We start from the raw sequence: 17,568 nt of genomic DNA on the forward strand, positions 1-17,568 counted from the left end.
ACTGTCTTCAAAAGATATTTTATTTGACCTTTGTTTTCTCTGTCAGAAAAAGCAATGCTCCAATCCTGGGTTATGTCAACTTTATTGAAAGACATAGTATAAATCTTGCCTGAGAAAGCTTTAGGATAGCATAGAGGCCACAGTTCAGTGGTGGCCCAAACATTGAAGGGAATTTGCTTGTAGCTGCTAAGCTACCTTCAGTCTGTCATCACAAATTCTCCTGTAACAGGTCCACCTCCTTTATTCTTCTACTTTGCTTCTCAAAATAGGAGATAGTTATTCAGGCTCAAAGAGAGATGGTTTCTGATGGAAAGTAGCCTGCTCTCATTCTTGTTTCAATTAAATGCTGATGATACTTGCATTCAGGGCAAGTTAAAGTAACCCATTCTACAAAATAGCACCTAAATGCTTTTATTATTTATTGAATTATTATTATTTATTGAATCAATATACTGCCATATACAGTACCTGGAGATCTCGGGGCAGTTCAAAGAATAAGAAGCAGTTCATTTTGGTGATAATTCAGTTTGAAGCTCTAGCCTGCACCAGTTGGGTAATGCAAATCAGCATTTAAAAGTAACTTGAAATACCAAGTGAGAAAAATACTAGGGTAAGCAGTATAATAATTTGGTTGAAGCAACAGTTCTGATCAAATGCTGAACCTGTGTGGGACCATAAAGGTATGGTCATAAAGCAATGAGGCATGGGTGTGACTCTATTATTACTTTACTATTATTATTTTTAAAAACAACCTTTCAAAAGCACTTGATTATACAGTGCTAGTGCAATGCAAGTCACTCCACATTTTTCAGGAGCACAGTTGTGAAGATTCTGCCTCATATATTTTAAGCATTAGACAATCCTGGTCCTTGCTGAATGAAGATGCTGAAGTTCCTTCTCTCCTTGTGCTTTCAGAGTTTATCCTGGTCCCACAGTAATTTGTGTTGCATAACAGGAACATCTGGAGGCATTTGCCTCAAGCACTACCTGTTGAGTGGCATCATCATTCAATTAAATTTTAAGATCTGGTCAGCGCTTTCAGGTACAGCAGTCCTTCTCTTTCCCAAAGAGTTGCCAGCACTTCACCATTTTCTTTAGTTTAGCCAGATTAGGTTTAGGCTGAAGCAGAAAAAAGAACATTAATTACTTAATCACACATACCTTAACTCAAAGAAAATAATCCAATAATGTTGCTTATAAAATTCTGTACAAATTGGTATTCAAATTGAGAATATTCTCAGAGTTTACTTTTGGTTTTTCTGCAAAATTAATTAAAACATTGTGATACAATCACCATGAAAAGTGTCTGTTTCCACTTGCCTGAGAGTAAGCCACACTGCACGCAATATGACTTACATCTGAGTAGACATTGTATAGGGTTGCACTGGAAAAGATCTGTAAGAAATGTATTAGATTCTTGCCTGGTCCTGTTCAGAAATCCCTATGGACATGGATGTTCAGTTCTGATTCCTTGTGTTCTTTTACAGGAGTTATATTCATAAAGCAAAATCTTACTTTGAAAAGGTCTATACAGTAGTTCACATAGGACTTCAACTGAACTAATTCTCAAAAGAGATGCTAGATAGTTTTTACACGTTATTAAAACTCTCTGTCCAAATTTGAAGTAAACCACATTGGGAAGGTTCTACCCTAAAAGGCTGCATATAAAACATACACGTACAGAAGAAGAAAACTGGGTGTTCTACCCAGGAAAACTTGTTGGTTAGTATGAAATCTGTGTAGGTTAGGCACGTTCAGTCACCACATCCTGTGCATTTTGTCTGCTAAATATAATACCTGAATTTCCTGCTGCAAGTGATCTACATCAGCAAGAGGCAGCATTGAAGGTCTCCCATGAGCACATTGAAAAGGTAACTGACAACATGACAAAGCTTCCATAAGATGGCAGCTCTCTTCCAATGTCAAGCTGTGATTGAACTTAATAGCACCTGAAAAGGAGAGAAAAGTCTTGATGGAGTAACTCTACAAGAAGGGCAGCTCCTTCCTAGCCATGAAGTTGTGTAAAAAAAGAGGGACACCACCCCCAAAGTTCTATAACTATGTTAGTATCTGTTTAGCACACAGCTTGCAACTCATACCTGTAGTAAAAACCTTTTTGCTTGTGAAGGTCAGAACAATAGTTGTGAAAATGAAAGGTGGAGCCACAAGGCAATTTTCTCCCCACATTTCTGCTTGTTTAAAGGTGCTTCTTAAGTTCAGGTTTTCAGAGCACAGTGCATCTGAATTTAAAGAACTTGCAAGCTTTTCAGTTACTTCATTTCAAAACACATCCTAGAGCTAAAATTAAAGTCTTGTAGCAGTAGGTACTGAAGCCTCTCCTTCCTTTTTAAAATCATTTTGGTGCTTTCCCCCATCTTTCTGCACACTTAAGTAGCAACCAGTCAGATGTTTCTTACCCCTCATGAGCATGGTCTACAGACAATGATAATTCTGTTAAGATGCTTCCACATGGCAGTTTATCGTGGACTTGATGCTGCTCATTTATCCAAGTTTTTCCACAGAATACACATGACATCATCCACACAACATCATCCTCATCAAAATGCCATTTCATTCCCCACTCCCCATTACTGTTCATGGGCAGTTCGCTTTGGATCTTCCGTGAAAATGATAAATCGGGATTAAATGGGAAAACAACATGGGATGGCGTTTTGATGAGGATGATGTTTTTAGATGCTGCACAAAACTTGCATGAGCAGCACTGAGTTCACAGTAAACTGATATGTGGAAGCACAATTTCAGTATGAAGTATTATAGATCCCTGCTGTTCTGCTTTTCATGCAAATTACACCTGTCCTCTCTGAAAGTGTGGGGAAGGTTTCTGTAGAAGAATGAGGTGGCCCAAGATAAACAATGTTTTCTTTACCATGGCAAGCCTGGGAAGCCAGCACCTTCAGAATTGTTAGAGGCAGTCTCCCTCGTGCCCCTCCTGTGGATTGCAGAAGCTGAAAAACAGCAGGACACTATTGGACAATTGTTTCTAAAGACAACTAAGAATGAAAAGTCACAGCAACTAGAGATAATGAGGTCCCAGGTGGTCCATATAACCTTGCCATTTTCATGCCATGCTCTGCACCAGCAGTCAAATAAGGTCATATCCACACTTCCTATTGTCCTACTGCTTTCACTGGGTGAAACCCCTCTTTAGCACGCAATCAGAGCAAACAGCAATTCAGCTTTCCCCCTGGATTCACATTTGCTCCGATTTAGCACTAAAGAGCAGTCTTTCCCTGGAAAAGGAGCAGGGCAAGGGAAAAACTGCTCAGACACGGCACAAGTGGAGGTGTGGATGAGCTCTAAATTTGAAACAATTCACTGTTGCATCCAAGCATTGGGCCCCTTCCTCAGCAAAGAGGGGGGGAGTGCTCAGCAGAGAGCTCCCTTGAAGGATTTTTCTCACAGTCCCCTTCATAATCCTGGGGATGGTTTGGTCCAGAGTTACTAATTGTTTTCCTTCTCTGAGGTATTAACTTGAATTAACTTGCATTAACCCCAACCCCAGAGTTGGTCACGACTGGACCTAATGGTCAGGGGTCCCTTTACCTTTAAGTTGTGAACAGCCCTTAGGCTGTTAAAGACTGTTAGTTCCTTTAACAAGGGAATGTGAATTCTCCTCTGGTTATTTTAGAACCCTACACAATAAAAGAACAATTTATGTGGAGCACTGTATATTTTCCCTCCTTCTTCTCCATGTAACAACAGCTTGTACCACAGATTCTCCAGTGAAAGGCCATTTGTGGTTTAAACATACATGGTTATTTATTTACTGATGTATCTGCTCCCTTCTAGACACTGTTTTGTTACTGTGTTTATTCTGGGAGCTTCACTATTTCTGTGCTGTGTTGTTTCAGAATCTCAAAGAAGGGGGTGAATTGCCATCTACCAATGGCAAGAGTGAAGAAAGTACATTTGCTTTGAAACAGTTAGATGTCACAGGTCCAAGGACAACATGATGCGGCTGCTCTCTTTCTTCCAACTCCTCCCGAAGCTTATAGGGAGGGCTGGCTTTTCTTATCCTCCTGTTCTGGCCACTGGTGGGAAGGAGTCTGCCCCAACCTCAGGATTCCAAAACATGCAGATGGAAATTCAATATGCTTTCCGACTTTAGGAGGGTAATGTGCAAGTCCTGTCTAATTCATACAGCTCTTCTTTATAAACCACACCCACCCACCCACACCATACCTCAATTTCCTCTCGAATGAACTCCTAAAAAATACAAAAGAGACAGATCAGCCAAATTAGGTTATGTTCTTTTCTCACCCTCACAAACAAAATCTCTGTCCTTCAAAAAGGGAATATCAAAACCCTGGTAACAAAAAAAATAAAAATAAACCAGAATACAAAGGATCTATACATGCCCATTTCAGCACAGCAGATGTCTCTGAGGAAAATATGTGGATGCAACTAAGAAGCCCATTATGTAGTAAACGTGCAGATACAATGTTAAATTTATTGTGTTTTAATTAGTTATTATAAACTGCCCTGGAAATTTTGAATTGAAAGATGATACGGAAATGTTTCAAAATAAATTAATGGGTAGTAGCCAACTAAGTTTACTTGGAGTACACCCACTGGAATTAATGGACCTAACTTGGTCATGTTAATTTCAATGGGTCTCTACTCTGACTAAAACTTGGTTGACTATCAGCCTTAATGGCTTTTCATGCATGAGTATGACTACAGTTTTCCCAAACCCATCTTGCCAATTACAATGGAAAATAGACTAAGCAAATCCTAGGTATAAAATGCTCTGCAGGTTTAAGTATCATTTCTATATATTTGGATGTTAAATATCTTATGATTAGGCTGCTATCTATATGAAGCAGCAAATACATCTGCAGAGAAAATAACCTATCCACTTTAGGTAAGAATTATTAGCAAGCTGTTCAAGTCTGCCTGATCAAGACCTGTATGTAACACTGCCAAAGCTCAGGAAAAACTTAACGGATATAGTGGAAACAATACTGAAAGATCACGCTTTAATCTGGTAGCATCTCTTAATAGAATTTTCCTCATACTTCTTCCAATAATAATAATATTATAATAATAATAATTTATTATTTATACCCCGCCCATCTCGCTGGGTTTCCCCAGCCACTCTGGGCGGCTTCCAACAAAAAAATAAAACACAGTAATCTATTAAACATTAAAAGTCTCCCTAAACTGCCTTCAGATGTCTTCTAAAAGTCTGGTAGTTGTTTTCCTCTTTGACATCTGATGGGAGGGCGTTCCACAGGACAGGCGCCACCACCGAGAAGGCCCTCTGCCTGGTTCCCTGCAACTTGGCTTCTCGCAACAAGGGAACCGTCAGAAGGCCCTCGGTACTGGACCACTGTCAGGAGGTCAGTCCCACCATGCTGTCTGTTACTGGTGTGGGGTGCCGCATAAGAGTTCTCCCACACTTCATGGTATCTTTCTTTTTCAGGACTTCTTACAGACTCCTAGTTATGCAGGGCAGGGAACAAGACTAATTGTAATGCAGACAGGACTTCCAAGCAACTTGCTGCCGATCGTTATTATAGAGCAGACATAGTAAATTATTCACATCCACATATCACCTGCACAATGCTCTTCGTCACTGTCTGCCTGCCACGGCGCAATTCATTGGCCTCTTTCTCCACAAAACACAGTGGCACTTTTCCAATAAGAATCTGAGAGCGATTGTTCTCTGGAAAGGATAATTCAAGGCCTAAGTCCTCCAGACTTTTTTGGCAGCACCTAGAAATTAAAATGTAAGCACAAGACTCTGAACTGGAAGATCAGCCTTGGATATTCCTTTCCACCCAGTACACAAACTCGCAAACTACAATTACTGCACTTTCTTAAAAAGAAATACAGTATAATCAAGGATCACCGCAATCATTTGCTAATATACTTTCTTTACAAAAAAAAGTGAGAAATAATTCTTTGAAGGAGCAGAGCTTCTATTATAGAGCACTACTCATTGTACAAATTAAGGGGGGAAATTTATGATTAGATTTAACAGCAAATGAACTTATATTTAAACCTATCTTTTTATATTATAAATTTTATTATGATTTACGATCAGAACAAATGCCCTCTTACACCACAACCAAATGAATGTCTATTCAGAAGTAAGTTGCTTATTTCCAGGTCAGTGGATATAGTATGGTTTCTTTAAAGTATAAATATTATTTATTTGTATAGCTGAAGCTGTTGCAAAAGATTAAAAATGCAAAACAGAATACAGTAAAAGCAGAATAGAATACATTACACAGTTAAAATAAATATTAAAACCAAACTTTCTGTCAGGTAAGAGTTTTCTCCATTGAAGAATTTAGCTTATCATCTCCACACACTTTTCTCCTTAAAATTGTAGCTTTAAAAGCAAAACAAGCCACTTTTCCAGAAGTGTTGGGGGGGGGCCTGTACCCTAATAAAGTTTAATCTAATACCTAATTGATCTCCAACTGGGAGATTAAAATATTTGAACAAGACTGCTCTTCAGTCCTTGGAGACTGAGCAAACAAATGTTTTTCACTTCCAACCAATGTAACTTGGAACTTCATAATCCATCTACCACAGAAGAAGAACAATTCAGAGAAGGAGATACGCATTCAGATTCAATATCACCTGTACGATACCAGCTACACTGGCTGCCAGTGCATGTCCAGGCCTAATTTAAGGTGCTGGTCTGTCTTATTCTTGTGAATCTGTGTTATTCTTGGTTTTAAAAATAATTGATTTTTGATACTTGTAGTTTTATTGTTGTAAGCTGCTTTGGATGGGCTTAAACCAGAAAAAGTTGCATGTATTTTAAAACAGAAATAAAAAGCACAGCCAATTCACAGTCTGGCTAATACCAACCATAAGAGTCTCCTCTGCTCCTCTGTAATCTCAATCTCCAAGGGGGGGCATACAGTGGAGGCCAGCAATTTCCTCTTGCCCAATTTTTCTGGTTGCTTCTCATAGGAATCTGATAACAACAAATGCACTGTTATTTATCTTATATATAAGAAATGTGCCTTACTGCCTCATCCTACAGCCCTATGTTTTAGAATGTAACATGCGTGCAGTTTGAAGAAACACTATTTTCTTCAGCAGTGGATGAGGGACCTAAGAACGAAATATTCTCTATTTTTGACCACAATCTTGTTCATGAGACGTGAGGATTCCCAGCCTGTATCAAACATGGCCATCCGAATAGGTGACAATTATAATTTCCTTTAACACATGACCCACCCAAAAAATAGGCAAGCAAGCTGTTACAAGTTTAGTGACTCCATTTAAATCCTTTAGCAAACACTTTTTGCAGTCCCAAGGGCTTTTCACATTCTTGAGCAATTTTCGCTGCCAGGCTACAACCAGAAAAGTTTCTCTTGGACTCTTCCCTGTAGAAAATTCATAACTCTTGTTGACAAGGAGGTCAATGAACTGTTATAGGCACAATGGACTGCTGCTGTGTTTTACTGAGTTGCGGCCAGAATCTCCCGAGGCTTGAAAAATACACATCCCTTGTTGGACAGAGGAGATTATTCACATTCAGCTAAAAATATGGGATGTAAAGAAAAATCAAAAGAAGCCAACGTTGGGGATGCTAGCTTTCACAGTGAAACTGATCCCATATTTTCATTCTCTCCAATTAATTGACATACATCACAACAAATCTAATACAGATTTGTATCAGAAAAGGAAGAAAACTACTTAAAAAAACAACAACCTGTAACTATACCTGTAATAAGTTGCTCTAGGCGGATACGCTCATGAGCTGCATGCTGATCCACCAGCACTAAGAGATTTCCACCTAGATCAAAAGCATCATCAAAAATTCAGCATGTAAACTTGGTGTTACAATTTTCTTTTGATCTCATCTAATCCTACAGAATAAATTCAAGTTTTATGAGCATATGCTGGGAATGTAAAAAGAAAGAAAGAGGGGGATATTATCTTATATGTCATGCAGCAAAAAAGTACCGGGGAAGAAGATAAAAGGCATAATAGTTTCTGTTATATGCTTAAATCCCATTTTTGAAAAACTGAATTATGTCAAAGGCTTGGTATTGGGGGGGGGGAACCCCACCAAGGAAGTACCAGTAACTTCTTACATACAAGCTGTGGCAATAATATTGTGTGCAAAGGGCTGGAGATAACAAAGAATCCTGAAAGTAAAAGAATAGCTAAAAATGTTTAGATTGGGCATTAATGGAAAAACTGTCATATTACTTTCAAGCACGAGAAAAAAGAAAACTGCAGTATCTTTACATATTACTTCCCCAGTGAAAGAGTGATCTTAAGAGGTTTTAAGGTGTTAATATTGTATAATCTAGGGACCCAGGTGGCGCTGTGGGTTAAATCACTGAGCCTAGGGCTTGCTGATCAGAAGGTCAGCGGGTCGAATCCCTGTGACAGGGTGAGCTCCCGTTGCTTGGTCCCAGCTCCTGCCAACCTAGCAGTTCGAAAGCACGTCAAAATGCAAGTAGATAAATAGGAACCGCTACAGCGGGAAGGTAAACGGTGTTTCCATGTGCTGCTCTGGTTTGCCAGAAGCAGCTTTGTCATGCTGGCCACATGACCTGGAAGCTATACGCTGGCTCCCTCGGCCAATAATGCGAGATGAGCGCGCAACCCCAGAGTCGGTCACGACTGGACCTAATGGTCAGGGGTCCCTTTACCTTTACCTTTATTGTATAATCTACTCTTGATGCAAGGTTAATTAGTTTCTCTTTTGATATGTTCTACAGATGAATTCAATAAAATTCTATTCTACACACTAATTTATGAAATTAGCAATCATTATTTGAATCTACATCATATCATTAAGATATTTTGCAGGTTTGTCTTATTGACCAGGGGTTGGTTGGGAACCTCCAGCATGCAGACCGATCCTGGCCCACAAGGGGAATCCAATTTGGCCCACAAGACCATCTTCCCCAGGTCACCCCCACTGGGCCATCAGCTGACAACATTGGGGGCATCAGCTGAGAGGCTGGATGATGGAGTTTAGTCTTGCACTGCCTGTGTGCCCCATTCCCAGTAGGGAAGCAGGATCGCAGTACAGCCAAGGGAGCAGCATTTAATCTCTGCTCTTCAGCTGAGGAGCGGAGATGAAAGTCTTCTCAAAAGCAACATGGCCCAGGATGCCAGCTTAGAAATACCATTACTGACTCGATATGAAAATAGTTACAGTATGTCATTGTCCCGGGTATAGCCAAGTTCTACAAAAGCTGCAAAACCCTATTACTCAGAGGAAGTAACATTCTTACCTGTGTCTTCATTCTCATCTGCCGTAGTATTTATTAAACAAGCAATAAATTTATTGTCCACTTGATTAAGAACCTGTAACACATTCAGTTGACTATTCATTAAAACTTACAAATAAATCTATAATAACTGTATAATAATTCAACAAAGATATTTCACTAGTTCAACCATTTGTTGACATACATCAATAAAACATTATTTGCTAACCACAGCTATTGACTACTGCACTGTCTGTATCTTTCCAAATCGAAAGAAATGTTTTATGCAAATCGTTAGCATATTTACCTGCACTGAATCAATCATCTTCTTGGTGAACCTATATGGGTACAGGATGTTATGGATTTTCACAGCAAGATTATCAGCTTGCCCACTGCTCACATTAAGAGCAACCTATAAAACATATAATCAAAATTAACTTACTAGGATGTTCGCTGGAACAACAAATATCAGAACTCAAAATCATATGAACAATTGTTTTTAAACAATGTTCTTCGTAACAGAACTTAAAGTCCCATTCAAATAGTATTGACATGGGTGTTTCCCACACCATCTTGCAAACCTCTGTGGGATGCTAAATAAGCAGGGTACAGTCCTTCTGATCAAGATAGGTGGTGGTATTTTTGCAGCAATCTTACCCAAAACATTTACCGTAAATTGGTCCCACTGATATTTGAGAAGTGATGTGGTCACCCACTCTAGTATCAGCATTTTGTTGTATATGGAGTAGATGCAACGAGCTAGTAAAACTATCACCCGCTATTGTTGTCACCTTACACAGATGTCAACATCGACATCAGTTTGAGATGATAATGATGATGATGATAGTGATGGAAGCAATCCCTTACTGGAATGAAGCTTGAAGCTGATGGTGTTTTTTTTAAAGGCAACAGCAGAAGGTTTGCTATTTTGACTTGACTACTGCAAAGTTAAAATATGAATATAACTTAATGGGCATAGTATATACTGTACTTTCCATCACTAACCAACTCCTTCTATATATTTACTTGAAAGCAGTTTCCTTGAAGCTCAGTTGAACTCAGTTTCAAATAAATATGTTTACTCTAAAGATAGCCATATCCCTCATGAGTAAAGAAACTTAATTTAAATGAGCAGTAAATGCAATGGATAATACTATAGCTTCCCTATCACATTATAGAATCCAGTTAGTCCTACAAGAATAATCACATTGCACTATTTACATTGCCAGAGATAACTGAAAACTGTGCTATAAACCATTTAGCTTATAACTAGGGCACAGTGCTTTATCCTCAAGTCAAGATTGTTGCTTTGGTAATCTAAGCAGGGCCTATAAAAGCAATTTGGCTTCCAAATGAAACAGGATAAGCTTTTGGAAAAGTTTGAATAAAAATACCACCAATTTCCAAATTGCATGAAGAACATGTAGACTCAATAACCACAAGAGGCGTGAGTGGGAAGTTTTTGGACAGTTCCATAAATCTATACAACAATTATTATCTGAGTCCAAAAATCACAATGCAACATAAAACAGAAGCAAATCCCAATAATTAATGGTGATGCAATTCCACCCACCTCTGGAAATTGAGCAAACACAGGATTGTCCCATTCAGAAAACAGGGACTGGAGAGATTCTCCTTGCGTATCTGGAAGAGAATATATGCAAAGGATTGAAACTATGGGCGTTAGTTCATATTTTTTCATCAACAAGTTAAGATAATATCCAAGTAGAAAAGGCACACTGCCCATTATGATGTTTGAGATTTTATTTTATCACATCTGCACAAGATTAGAAAACCAGTTCACTGCCCTATTTATATAGAAGGATACAAAGCAAAGTTTGTATCCCCAAACCGCTGCTTTAGTAGTTCTGTCACCTTTAGGTGAGATTGTTAAAGTGTCAGGATCTTCCTCCAGTGTGTGTTTTAGTACAACAATCTGCCCTGCCTTGAAATGTTAAAGAGGGCTTGAAGTCAGTTGCTCATTCCTACTAGAGAAAACACATACCAGAACAATGATTCACCTTTCTTTGATTCATAAAGATCTCAAAAATTAAATATGGTGTCATTTCCAGACGAGAACTAGGACAATCAGAAGAAAGGGATTAATTTTCCTCTTCAAATCACTGTTGTTTACATAGAAGTAGGCACTGCATGCGATCCACATTTTAATTGACTTTGACCCTTAAAAAAGTTATTTCCAATTCCACACGTCAAGTGATTCATACAAGTCCCATTGTTAACAGACCTTGAATCACTCCAAGTTCCTGTTGGGACAGCTGGCAGAATTCTTTGGTTTGTTATTATTTAACATAGTACTCTATGTCCTGGCCTACCTCTGAAATCTTGGCTTGCTAAACTCCTCTCTTGCCGAGGTCTTGGAAGGAAGGGCACAATAAGCTCACTTCTAAATGGGTGGCATCTGCACTGAAACCCTAAATACCCAACAAAAGAATTACTTCTATAGATGTGCTTACAAGTGCTAGTCTACAAAAGTGTCCACTTGCTGTTTTTATTATAAAAGGATCAATAGGTGATTAGCATAATACAAAACATTAAAGAATCACATCAGCGCAACACTGTAATGATGGAGAAATAAGATTTAGCCAACATTATATGAATTATGAAAGACACATCACCAGCAAGGAGAGCTGCATATAAACTGTTCAGAAATAAGAGAATAGTGGTTTTCAGCAGGGAGTGGGGGGAGGAAGAAACTCACAAGTGCTTGAAGGAAAATTCATTCCAGGCCCAACATGTTTCAGGGGCATGTTTTGAACAGTTCTCATCAAGTGCATAAAAACACCGGTGACAATTCTTGTTCAGAGAATGTATTTCCTTTCCCTTGAAGGACTGTTCCAAAAGGTGTTGAGACTGAAATAAACGTTTTTTCCCAAACACCTGGACTTTCTTCCTCCCGCTCCCCGCACTGCCAACCCCGCTACAGGTGGTTACATGGTTTTGTGCTTATAGAATCACAAAGAACTGAAGGGGGTCATCTCGTCCAACCTGCTGCAATGCAGGAATCACAACTAAATAATCCCCGACAATAAACAAACCTGAAAACACGCTGTGAACTTACCACTCTCCATGACAACATTTACAGCCACTGTGCTTATATCTTTAGTACATACGGCCTGAGGTTCCTCGCTGGGAGCAGTATAGGTGCTCAGTCCAGTCATTTTGTTGATGTATACCATCCTACCCAAGGAAGCATCAAACTGCTGAAACCATTCAGAATGATGCAACTGTGGCTCTTCCTCCTCAGCTGCACTCGAGTCATCTGCAGCATCCTCCATACTGCCAATCAAGTTCACATTTTGCAGTTCAGAGGCTTTCACAGGTTGCTTTACAAATCCATCCATAATGCCTGTATTTTCACAGGAGCCTTCGGAATCAGCCCCTTTATTGGACAAAGCTAAACTTCTGCTTGGGGAAGCTGCATATTCCCCATCGGTGTCAATGAAACAATGGTTGACAGTATCTTCCGTGTTGCCAGGTCTTGTGCTAGAGATTCCTACAGAATCATTCTGCTCATCAGAGGCTGAAGCAAAACAAAAACTCTCTGTTCCTGTTTTTCTTGGGGAAATTTGAGGCATTTGGCAAGCACTCTGCAAAAGATTATTTTGAGATAGGTGGTCATGTCTGACTTCATCTTTTTGGCTTGAATGTGCTTGAGATTGTTCTGAAGACTGCCCTAAAGGTTCTGTAGTCAAAGTTTCTATAAGGCAGTCCTTCATTCTAGATACTTTAGAGGCAAGTGTTCCTGTGAAGTTAGTGTCAGAAAGAGGTTTATTTTTTATCTGAGAGTATTCTGTCAGTGTCAGAGGACTCTCCCTTATATTAACAGCTTCTCTGTGTAATAGATTTTCTTCTATGGAGTGCTGAGATTTTTCTAAAGAAAAAAGGCAATCTTGACCACTGTTAGTAGACACAAAATGTTCCTTAGTTGGAGTTTCACAAGTACTAGAGTTCTGAAAATTTGTATTCTCATCAGTGGGGTACCTGCCACAGGCTGGCCTTTTAACCTCACACTTTTCCGCATCAGTTGTTGGCTTACTCTTTAAGTTCCCATAATGTCTTCTGAATCTATCTAATGACCCCAGCTTTGGATGCAAGCTTAGTTTTGTAAAGCCACAGGATCTAGGCCTAACTGAAGGCTCCATCATTTCCCTAGTCCGAGTTGCACTGTCTAGATGATGAACAGGACCTGAAGGTGCCTTAGAAATAAATTCTTTAACATGTGATGTTACAAAGCCAACACTACCATGTGGAGGAAAAGAAACAACCTCGTTCTTTTGACCTGACATGTTCTTCTTCCTCATACATTTGTTTCCAATGGCAGCACTGGTTTTCCTCCAATTTTCTTCAGCACTTGGAATTTTCTCTGAAAACTCTAGCTTTTTTTCAAATATATCTTTGGCACTTATTGGACCCAGTTGTGTCTGTCTGTCTAATGAATTGTTAATTTCTGTTGTTTTGTGAGGTGGCAGATTTTGCATCAGATGTGTTATAAGGCCTGTGGAACACAACTTAATTTTTTTCCTTACCACCTCTCCACTGACATTTGATCCTGCGGAAGGTTCCCTACCTGTCACTGGCTTATATTTTCCTATCAACCCGTGTCCAAGAAGAGATTCACCTTCAAACTCATTAACATCTTCCATAGCTTCAATATGTCTCAGAGTGACAGTGCTAGGGTTACTTTCCTGAAGGGCTCTGTCTTGTTGCCCATTTGCACAGTTATCATGTTTCTCAGTACAAAATGAAGTAGAAGCATACTTGTCTATTTCTAAAGCAACTGTCCTGTCCTGTTCGCCAATTTCTTCTGAACACTTGGAATTAATTGGCTCAACAGGGAGATTATCAGCAATGTTTGATTCTTGGTGTAGGTTACCCAACTTTGGCGAGCTGGGAATTGTGCCATTTTTGTCAGGCAGAAGATTCTTCACATTACTGCTACTCAGATCATGAATAGGTCCAGTGCTAGGCAAAACTGGACCAGCATCTTTCCCCTCCAAATTGTTAGTTGGTGCTGTGTGGTCTGATGTCTTATTTTCATGAATTAATTTCCTTTTGACAGACTTTGACTGCAGATTAAACATTTCATAAGAATCCACAATATTATCAGCAGCTCTCTTGAAACTCTCCTGCAAGTCCTTCTCCTCAAGGAGAGATGGGTGTAAATCTACAGTTTTAACTAAACAAAAGTCATTGTTTTCATTAAATTCTTCACCACAAAGCTCAATAAATAAATGTTCTCGCTTTAAAAAATATTTTACTCCTTCCTCAATGCAAGCTAGGAGAGCATTCCAGTTGTGAAACTCTATCAGAGTTTTTGCAGGTTCCAAACACACATCATACGCATCATATGGACATTTCACATTGATAATAAAGACTCCATAGAGCTCTGGGCCAGAGCGCTGACGAGCAGGACTTGAAGTCGAAGACCCACTTTTTGTCTTACATATAATGCTTTGTTTTCTTAATAAAAAGTCAATAAGTTTATGCAATCTTGTTTTTAATACCAATCTATTATTCACATATAGAAACTGAATATTCTTATTGTAATGCCCTTCAGAACTGATAAAACCACTTATCTCGAATACTGCAGATTTATAATTTATTTCTCGTAATTTCTGGGATCTACCTAGATCATAAATCTGAGAAAACCGAGATCGTGTATCTTTTGTCTTCGGTAACTGAAGCACCATTGAACAGGAAGCATCATTCCTTAAAGAAAATGAGATGGAGGGATGAATAAGTGAAAGAGCCTCTACTTTATGCCTCACTCTCTCAAATTCCAATCTAGAATCCATGCACTTTCTTCTCACAGGTAATTGGTGGAACAAATTGTACGCAGTCACTGTTGTTCCAGCACTGGGTCTATTCAATTCTGCTTCAGAGACTTCCAGTCCTTTTCCATTGTGAAACAGTTTCAGAAAGGTTTTTGCTACTTTATTTGTCTTGGATGATACTTCCAATATACTGGCCATGTTTGCTATGCTTGCCAAAGCTTCTCCACGGAAGCCATAAAACTTTAGATTTTCTAGGTCTTCCACTGAGTAGCATTTACTGGTAAAATATCTATTTCCCACTTTGTTGAGGTCATCTCTTCCCATCCCACTGCCATTATCCACCACCTGGACTTTAAAAGTTTCCATATCCAATCGGACAGCCACACATGTTGCTTTAGCATCTATGCTGTTAAGGACAAGCTCCTCAACACACTGGCCTAGTGAATTGATGGCCACTCCAGACCGCAAGCTGGTTTGCACTTCTTCAGCCAAGCACTTGATCATCACACAAGTGGAAGGATGAAAACCTCAGGAGACTGGATATGTACTGCCACTTTCTTTGAATCCCCTATAAGAAAACAGAGTGAAAACAACCGAAAGCTTAGTGGATATATTTAGCCAGACTCCTCATAAATTCCTTAACATTTCCCTAGTTTGTTTCCATGGTCATTCTTGTTGCCTTACAGCACAATCCTATATTTGCCTACTCATAAGTAAGCCTCATAGAGTCAAATGGTGCTCAGTCCCAGTTTGCAGCATTTGTCAACAAAAGTTCTCATTTTAGAAAAGTTCAGCAATTGCAGAATAGTTCCACTTGTTTCTAAGTTGATTCAACACTTCTGTATGTTCTGTCCAAACAATATGAACGTACATATGCACAAAACCCAAAGTCATCAATGCCAAAGCGAAATTATGACAAATAACTGATTTTTGGTGAATTCAAACATGTGGTTTCACAAGTTTAAAACAACACACATATACATGCAGGATTGTGTCAACTTAATATGGGTGAAATTAAGCATAACTGCTGGGCACTAATGCAGAGTTCCATAATTTAGCTGACACATTGATGGTAATAAATGAAGATACACAAACATTGTGCTTATTACAAATGTTCTAGATGGGGGCTTAATATTGTAAATGGGGCATCAGCAACATTTTTAACCGACTGGATTTTCTGCAGAAAGGCTAGATCTAGGAAAAAATTATGCTCTGGTATTTTCATGTGAATAACATTACATGGATGCTGCAAAATAAATAAAAAAAGAAAACTGATTCCACAATAAAAACTTATCTGGAAGCACCCCAAAACTGTACAGTCCATTCAGACTAGTTAAACACAGAAAGAAGCTGGTGTGATGTTGGCTTTGAGAGGATGCATAAAGTTTAAAAATGAAAAAGGAAGCACCAGCTAGCCACCACTCCCTTTGCCTCTTGGTTACTGCAATGCCAACTCCCATTGCTTGGACCAGTATTTGCAGAGCAGGTATGGAGTCATTGTTAAAATACTGGCTGAAGCACAAGTTCAAAACTACCCTCAGTTTTGACACTCACTTAGGAGAACTTGGGCCAGTCACCCACTCTCGGTCTATCCCACCTCATGGGACTGCTATTGTGCCAACCAGGGTTTGAGAAATAGAATAAATGAGTACCTAGAAGGATTTGAATAAAGCAAATGCACTTTTAAAAATACAAGTAAGTCCGCTTATGAAGAGATTCCAGCTGATTGGGGGGGGGGGAATCTATACCCGCCTCTTTGCCTCGACTAAAGCAAGACTTTGGAGTGACCAAAGCGGGAGAGACAAGCCAGTGGTCCAGACTTTATAAAGACAAAGTAGAAAGCGGTTGGGCTGCCCCGGGTAAACCACTGGCCGGACTCTGTCTCCTCCCTCCTTGCATCCCAAGCGTGGTCGCAAGAGACCCGCTTCTCTTCCTCGCTTAGCCTCCCGCAACCGAACAAGGCACAATCCACATCCGTGGCAGCCAAATCGACTTGCATCTCCCACCCCCCCAGCTGGTGAAATTAACTGTCAGACACCACCTGAAAACTCGACGGCGGCAGAGCCTGTCGTTGTTGTTGCTGCTGCTCAACAGCCACCGGAGAAACCATCGGGACACTGATTCCCAGCGTACAGAAACGTTGCAATGCACCCTGGGTATTGTAGTCTTTTCGAAACTCTCATTCATCAGCTCCGCTGGTAAGCTCCTTTGTGTTTGCCGCAGAGAGTCTGTGTTGGACGTCTCTGGGGCGCTCCTGATTTATTGGCCTTTAAGGTGCAAGGATCGTGTTTTTAGCTGAACAGACTAATACAGCTGCCTCTGTGAAAATTATTCTGAGGTCAAGGCAAATCAGGGGATGAATATTGGGTTTGAAACACACAGGTTGGAGCCTTCTTTTGTACTCTTTAAATTCATCAGATCTGAGCATCAGCTATATAGCCTTCTCAAGGCAGTACAGACTGCATACACATGAAGTGTTTGTAAACCAGTTTTATGTGGATAGGCTTCCCTGTTAAGAACATAAGAGCCTTGCTGGATCAGGCCAAAGGCCC

At 39.7% G+C, this 17,568-nt stretch overlaps 1 protein-coding gene across 3 annotated transcripts; it reads right to left on the bottom strand.

Moving 5' to 3' along the window:
* Positions 1-2: 2 nt before the first annotated feature.
* MLH3 (mutL homolog 3) lies at positions 3-17,192 on the bottom strand. Of its 3 annotated transcripts, XM_035108345.3 has the most exons (13): positions 17,058-17,192; positions 12,301-15,584; positions 11,555-11,653; positions 10,795-10,865; positions 9,529-9,633; positions 9,246-9,318; positions 7,715-7,786; positions 6,850-6,958; positions 5,580-5,739; positions 4,204-4,227; positions 2,888-2,966; positions 1,798-1,949; positions 3-1,119 (listed from the first exon to the last, which is right to left on the bottom strand). In XM_035108345.3, the coding sequence occupies exons 2-13, from the start codon at positions 15,518-15,520 to the stop codon at positions 1,039-1,041; spliced, it is 4,245 nt and encodes a 1,414-aa protein (XP_034964236.3). In that variant the 5' UTR covers positions 15,521-15,584; positions 17,058-17,192; the 3' UTR covers positions 3-1,038. The 3 variants fall into 3 exon arrangements, with proteins under 3 accessions (XP_034964236.3, XP_034964245.3, XP_088528447.1); XM_035108354.3 differs by lacking the exon at positions 11,555-11,653; XM_088672321.1 differs by lacking the exon at positions 4,204-4,227.
* Between the last annotated feature and the right edge of the window lie 376 nt (positions 17,193-17,568).

The sequence above is a fragment of the Zootoca vivipara genome, chromosome 1 (assembly GCF_965207765.1).
Source record: "Zootoca vivipara chromosome 1, rZooViv2.hap1.1, whole genome shotgun sequence".
Taxonomy (NCBI): Eukaryota; Metazoa; Chordata; class Lepidosauria; order Squamata; family Lacertidae; genus Zootoca; species Zootoca vivipara.